This window comes from Limulus polyphemus, unplaced genomic scaffold, assembly GCF_000517525.1.
Source record: "Limulus polyphemus unplaced genomic scaffold, Limulus_polyphemus-2.1.2 Scaffold278, whole genome shotgun sequence".
Lineage (NCBI taxonomy): Eukaryota > Metazoa > Arthropoda > Merostomata > Xiphosura > Limulidae > Limulus > Limulus polyphemus.
The window spans coordinates 626,902-634,731 of record NW_013665888.1 but is presented as its reverse complement, the minus strand read 5'-3'; the positions used below and the strand labels follow the sequence as shown (position 1 = coordinate 634,731).

General features: G+C 31.8%; 1 protein-coding gene across 3 annotated transcripts in view; it reads right to left on the bottom strand.

Moving 5' to 3' along the window:
* Window positions 1-1,049: 1,049 nt before the first annotated feature.
* LOC106456992 (pre-B-cell leukemia transcription factor 1-like) overlaps window positions 1,050-7,830 on the bottom strand; it is a 224,263-nt gene continuing 217,482 nt past the window's right edge. For 2 of the 3 annotated variants that reach the window (XM_013916376.2, XM_013916377.2), the window contains exons 8-9: window positions 6,207-6,314; window positions 1,050-4,385 (exon numbers count right to left, since the gene is read on the bottom strand). In XM_013916376.2, coding sequence (XP_013771830.1) covers window positions 6,210-6,314 — 105 coding nt within the window. In that variant the 3' untranslated portion in view covers window positions 1,050-4,385; window positions 6,207-6,209. The remainder of the gene's footprint in view (window positions 4,386-6,206; window positions 6,315-7,830) is intronic. The other variant, XM_013916378.2, reaches the window with a different exon arrangement.

Sequence of the window (7,830 nt, the reverse complement as noted above, 5' to 3'; positions counted from 1 at the left end):
ACTATATACAAAATTTTCTTGGAACGCTTATCTTATAATTATTTCAAAACTGAAACGTACATTAACACATTTCTGAACAAAGATTTAAAAAAGTATTAAAATGTTTGATTTGAACTTTCAGATAATCCTAGAAACAGCAGACAAAAATATAAAGATCAGCGACAGAAAACCAATATTTACACACACACATACACAAAATAAAGGTGATGTGAAAGAAGCACGTGAATAACAACACATATTAATGTTACTTTATGTTTAATCGATTCTCTCCTAACCGGTACGAATGAGAGTTACTTCCCCTTGGATAAATAAATGAGTTACTTCCCCTTGGATAAATAAATGAGAGTTACTTCCACCCATCGTTCAAGCTAAGGAATTGATTGTCACTCTTATAACACACCCACAGCTTCGAAGGAGGTCTAGCGCAGGCCTAACCCGCGTCCCTTATTACAAAATAATAAAAAACAAAGCAAAAATAATACTTTGTTAGTTTAATAGTAAGTGAATTTCATGGTACGCCAAAAGCTTTTCTTTGTTATACAGCGTACTCTCTTTATTATACACCCCCCACCCCCCAGCGTGTTTTGGTAGTTATTCACTCTCTATAATTTCAGAATTCCATATACATTCACAGTGTGTGTGTGTGTGTGTGTGTTAGTATGTATGTATATACTTAGACCCGAAGGTTCTTGTCACAGGAAAGAGGGAAGGGGGCGCTCGAGTTGGAGGGGGGGCTCTGCCTCTTCTTCCAAATACTGTTATATTTATAAAGGTGTACATTTAACAATTTTTCCATTAATTTTTTTTACCCTGTGGGTCAGTAACTAACAATGCTAAAATCCATGGTTCAGTTCTCCGCACTAGACACAGTGCAGATAGCTCACCGTGTAAATTTGCACAAAGAAAACAACAACAGCCATTAAATTAATAGTAAACATTTTACACTTTGACATTTTATTTATTTTTAAAATGTAATAACAAGATAAAGTAGAAGTTTTTCAAGTTGATATATTTTTTTTTAACGCCAGGAGACAAGAACGAGACAGAAATATTTATGACAAAACCCTTTTTTTTTATTCGGGACGAATCATATCCCAAGACACTCCTAAAAGCTGGGCGTGTAGCCTATTGACATTTATTTCACATTTATACACTGACTGTAATATCGAATTTTTTTTCATGCTGTACAGAAACACCGAGGGCAACAAATTCAGCACATAATCTTTAACTGAAGAAATCACTCTGTTACATAACATTAATTTATTTCAGCCCTCACAGGCCCATCAATATATTGAACGTACATGATTCAATTTCAGGAAATGGTTGTTACGAATCAATTTCACTGTACACTGATTTTTTTTTAAACCACTAAGAAAATTACAATTATATTTAGCAGTCACGCTTCCTGTACTTATCACCTTTGTTCTTTTATCGTATTTAAGGTTTCTTCTAAATGTCTCATTCCCTTAAAATGCTTTTTTTTTTCTAGGCTTAACGCTTTCTTTGCTATTTAAATCCAATAAAACACGCTGTTTAAAATCCTTATCGTAAAAACGTTTACTCCCAATATGGATCCTGAACTGAAACATTAAGTTATTTTTTAACATTTCAAAACAAATAGAATTCCAATTCCATACTCCAAACTTTCTGAAATAAAATTAACGAATTTTCGTGTTCTGTGACCAAGCCTTCGCATAAACATGGTTTTGTACCATTTGTAAAGAACAAAAAACAGATATGTCGATTTTTACTAAAATCCGAGAAAGAAACAAAACTTGAGAGGTTAAATTATTACAGAGACATTTTTGTTCGATTATCATATACAGTTCTCGAATGTTTTATTTTTAAACCTAGTGAAAAAATTTAAAACATTTTTGTGTTGTGATATTTACTATTTTCAACTTTAATACGTTAGCTACATAAGTCGAAATGTATCGTTTACTAGCTCCTGTGCCTAAGGACTTATAACACTAAAATTTCGGTTTCGATACCAGCGTTATGCATAACACCAAACAAACAATACCATCCTACTGCCATATACAGATGTTAGATAACTAGTGGTCTTTGGTTACGTGATGACGTTAAAACAAAATCGAACCTGCATTGACCCTGCCTTGTTACTGACCGTAGATGTTTAATATATTTGAAATTATGTTGAATTATTAAGCGAAGTAAATAAACTGTATTAAATCATAACATTTTATTCTTAAACGAAACGTTCTGCAGTTAAACTTGCGCATAAAAAGCGCTCAAATTAACCGTTACTGTGGATTTGTCTTTAAGTCAATCTAAAACATTCCAGAATACTTCAAAATGTCCATCACAGATTAAGGCCTATATTTTTTATATACATATCAAAACGTGAGCTGAATTCCATTCTCTTTTTGGCATGAACCTACCTCCACAATGAAAAGCACGCGAAGTACACATTTCAAAACAGAGATGTAAAACAAGAAAGTAAAAAAAAAGATCCTGTATAAACTAAATATTTTTGAAATCATTATAAACGTTTACATTTTTTTTTACGTAGACATAACAGCGTATAGAATAATCTAAATTTCTGTTCAGTTTTTAACTAAGGTTTCAAGTAATCCAAAGAAATTCCTTCAACATTGTTATTCAGTATTGTAACATATTGCTCTGCATATATGTTTGACTACGTCATAATATCATAGATACCAGTCCAAGTATCTGACAGTTATTTTTAGCTTAGATAATGTTTTTTTTTACTATACCAAAACAAAATTTTCTATAATTTGTAAGACACTGTGTTTGGCTGCAAATTACTTATGATAATATTGAGAAAAAGGCTCCAGAGAAACGGGCACTCTATAAGTAATTTAAAAGAAGGTATAATATAGATATTTTTTAACTTAAGTTAAAAACTCATACGTTTGTCGTTTTTTTTATGTCTTGTGTTTAAGATTAGCATTAAATATTAATTGGTTCTGAGGTCACAAGAATAACAATATAATCTTAACTGAAATATATTGTAGCTTTATAAAAAAAAAGTCGCTTCTTTTATTACATTATTATAAAATAATCCATGGAAAAACATTCTATTATTTCGGTTGATAAAAAAAAGGGTTAACAAGAAAAACGTTGTTTTAGCTTTCTTAAAATCGAATGTTTACGGACTTTCAAAAAACATTTTATTCTTTCGGTTAATAAAAAAAGGGTTAACAAGAAAAACGTTGTTTTAGCTTTCTTAAAATCGAATGTTTACGGACTTTCAAAAAACATTTTATTCTTTCGGTTAATAAAAAAAGGGTTAACAAGAAAAACGTTGTTTTAGCTTTCTTAAAACCGAATGTTTACGGACTTTCAAAAAACATTTTCCTTTCTTACTTCAATTTAATTGTCCGAAAATTATACAAAGTTCGACTTATTACAGACTCTGACCACTTTCTTAAAGTTTCCAATGGTAAGATAATAAACCAATATAAAAATTGTCAATACATGTACGAAAAAAATATTGTTACTTTACCCAAAGTTTCGAGATTATTTTTTAATCCTTAATTTTGTTCAGATATTTTTTATGAAAAGAATTAACATTCAAAATGAGTTTGATCACCTTTAAAAACGTGCAATTTTCAAAACTGATAAGAAGCTCATTTAATGGTGTTGATCAGTTTTCGTTCTTAAACTTTTGGCAAAAGAAATTGCTCAATTACACAGCCTTACTGGCCAGGTAATTCGTCTATTTAAAGACATCTGACTATGTATCTTAGACACAACTTTTTATGTATGACATTGTCATTTTTCAGCAGAAGATTCAAGTTTTTGCGTCCAGATTTCGCTGCTTTCTATCCGCCAATCAGTGAAGCTAAAACAGCAACTGCTTAAGATGAAACGACCAACTTCCGAAGACCAGGTTCAATCCAACTATAGGATAAGCTCTATTCGTGGATGAATACTACTTCCGGAAGTCCCATTTTTATCAATGGAACGTATTTTATTCGTTTGAAGCATCATCATCATCATCTTCATCTTCAGCATGAGAATAAGATTCTCAAAAGTTTAAAATGAAAAAAAAATGAAACAAGCAATAAACAAAACAATGATAGGTAGTAAACGAAAAAAACAAACAAATTTGTCAAACAAACCGTCGTAGTTTTGAGATATGGCACAAAAAGTTTTGTTATGCTTCTGTTCTGATGTCTCGAACTGAAGTTGGTGCATGTTACTGTATTTTATTTTTGTTTATCTGTTTGTTTGTTTTTTCTTCTTGTATGTATGTGTACAGCCACATTTATCCCAACCAGTAACAAAACATTGGAGCAAAACGTTTGTACATGCACGTACAGATGTGGATACACATGTGCCGGAAGTTAGGCTTAGCTTTTCAAGTGCACCCACTAGAGATGGTGATGATCATTTCTTCCCTGCAAGTCGAAAAACAGAAAACAAATATATATATATATATATTATAATGTGATTAAAGTTACAACGCTACAACATAAATATATGGAAAATAAATTATTTTCCAAGAACCAACAATTAACATATGACTCAGTATGTTCATCACTATTGTTGTACACATCCTATTCTGATCGTTTTCTGAAATAACATAACCCTAATGTGTTGTTAAATGTTTATACGTGATGCTTATAAACCTTTAGAATATTTTGTCAGAGGAAAAAAAACACGATGCTTATACAGCATTAGTGGATCTAAAAAAAGTACCTATAATTGTTCCACATAAAATGTATAAAATGTTCCCAAACAATGTTTGGATTTTCAATATAGCACCTGTGGAAGTTCAAATCGTCGAAATATATTTAAACTTTACTTCCAAGCCTGTAATTGTTTATTCACTTCAAAGGTAGTCATACAAATATTACAATATAAAATGCTCTAGACCAGCTCGCTGCCTCCCTAAACTGTCGTGGACCACTAAAATGCAAGTACAATGGAAAACAATTACGATTTACATATGAATATTCTGTAAGTTTATGTTTGGTTTCGTGAAAATGCTACGGACCGACGTTTGGTCCGCGGCCCGGTGGTGGAGAAACACTTCTCAAGACACAACGATATCACGTGACTAGGACGACAACAGACATATTAGTAATAAATACATATATATATATATATATATATATATTTAGTGATAATAAAATTGAACATTAAGCATGAAACGAGTTGCCGTGATTTATAAAATATTTTTGTTTTTCTTTTCAAACAGAAAAAAAACTACTGTGGTTTTATTTCTTCCGGAACTAACTTGAATACATAAAATTGTGAAAGAATCTGAAAAATACTGTTTTATGACATGCAGTTAGGTGGAGGTTTTATTGAAACACCAACAAGAAGTAATTATTTTGCTAAGCCACACACTGTAATAATGGATCCTTCATAAGACATTTTTTACATTGAAATTCCTAAAAATTAGAACCAACATAACAGATCCTTTGCCTCTGAGACCTGAATCTGAAGTTCAGATTATACTCTGATGTCAGAGTTGTAATCTAAGTTAATTTATATATGACGTCATTCCATGAATTTAAACAATTACTCGCAACTTAAGAAAAAAAAAGTGATTTCGAGTGATTGAATGTTAACCAAGACCTGTAACACAATTGTTTCATACTTATAGAAGTATAACATTGCTTTGCCACTTTTATTTTTATAATACTAACACACCAGCAGAAAAACAACAAATCTATGTTAAGTAACACATTTTTTTTTTCACATAAAGAATCATATTTTTCACTAAACGAAAAGAAAAAAAAGCAACTAAATGTTAACTTCTCTAGGGGACTGAACATCATTTGTTCTACATTGTTTGAGTTTTATTTGTTTATTAAACGATTATATTAGTTTTTTATTTTATCGTAATAACGTAAAGGCTTTATAGTATGGGAGTAGATTACAAAGATTACTTAAAAAAACAATTACCATTTGCAGCGAAATTTACATTTTAAAGATGAAAAATTTTAAATCATACATTATAAATCACTTCTTCTGAAAAACACATAACACTAAAACAGCACGAGATGACGTCATATCACAAGTACACATTTTTCATTTAACATACTACACGAGCTTTGTATCTCACTATGATTGGAGTGTTAAAACACGCGCACTTGAGATACCCCTTCGCCTACTCTGCCTGACCCTCATGCATACTCTCCCACCCCCAGTTCTTATCAGATCCATCACCACACATACAGCATGCAAGAATAAAGTAATGATTGTCATACATTTCATCCATATTGAACTTGATGGACACCTGGCTCGTACAGGCTAGCTGCAGCCAACCCATCCGACATTCCAGCTGGTTGGTTGAAAATGTGCCTCTGAGATTGGGCCTGAGGGAGAGAAAACAGCCCTCAACTGTAGAAGGCGACCATTTTCGTTTTGTTTTTAAATTATAGTACATTCTTGTATCAAATATAATAAGTTTTTCCTGATAAACAAGAGACAAAGATAACAGAGAGAATATCAATAAGAGATCACGTTTAAAAGTTTTAAATAGGCGAAATTCATGCATGTTTTAATGGTTCCTTCCCACCAGGCAGAGCAGATACAGACATGCTGTTAACGAAACAAAGAAAAAAAAACAACAACTGATAAATGTAATAAAAAATAACAACTTGTCAATTTGAGCTGGACTAAAATTTCAATTAATGTTTGTCTACAGAAGGATTTGATGACACGCCGAATGTAGAATATTAATATAATCAATTGTGACTGTAAATTTTATACAAGTTCACCAATTCTAAGCCTAAGACAAATCGTGTGTAATGCATTATAACCTCATTAATTTCTCATGGATGAATCGTGTACAGAGTATTCGGTTTGTATCCTCATGATCGAGACATAAAAACAGATTAAAGTCCTCAAGGTCAAATCTTATCTTCGAAACGTACTTAATCCCAGTATAAACTAACATAATCAGCATGCAGTACCTGTCGTTTTTACTTCCATTCTTCTAATAATTAGATTTATTAGAATCTTAGAAATTGGAACCATGCAACAAACTTACATTAACGACTGTGTAATAAAAGTAGATTAAAACCAGATTTTACTGAAGCGTTGCATATTGCATTGTATAAATGAATGTAAAAAACTAACAGAAGATGACTGAAATGGTACCTAGTCATTTACATGTTAAGAAGTTTAGAAACTGTAGGGTTTATGTTTCGTTCGTTTCAACAAGATTGTACTTTGATAGAGTTACGAGTTAAAATTGAGTCGTGAGTTAATCGGGTGGTACTAATTTTTTGTATATACACTGTTTGAATGGTATCAATAAGTGCACTCAACTGGTGTTTAAGGTGCTACCTACATTACTAGCACCATTAGAATCAACATGGTGCTTTATGGGGTTACCTGTATCACTAACACTATTACAATCAACATGGTGCTTCAGAGGATTATATATATATATTACTAACACTATTACAATCGACATGGTTCTTCAGGGGGTTACCTAACTTACTAACACTATTACAATCAACATGGTGCTTTATGGGGTTACCTGTATCACTAACACTATTACAATCAACATGGTGCTTCAGGGGGTTACCTGTATCACTAACACTATTACAATCAACATGGTGCTTCAGAGGATTATATATATATTACTAACACTATTACAATCGACATGGTGCTTCAGGGGGTTACCTGTATCACTAACATTATTACAATCAACATGGTGCTTCAGAGGATTATATATATATATTACTAACACTATTACAATCGACATGGTTCTTCAGGGGGTTACCTGTATCACTAACACTATTACAATCAAAATGGTGCTTCAGAGGATTATATATATATTACTAACACTATTACAATCGCCATGATGCTTCAGGGGGTTAT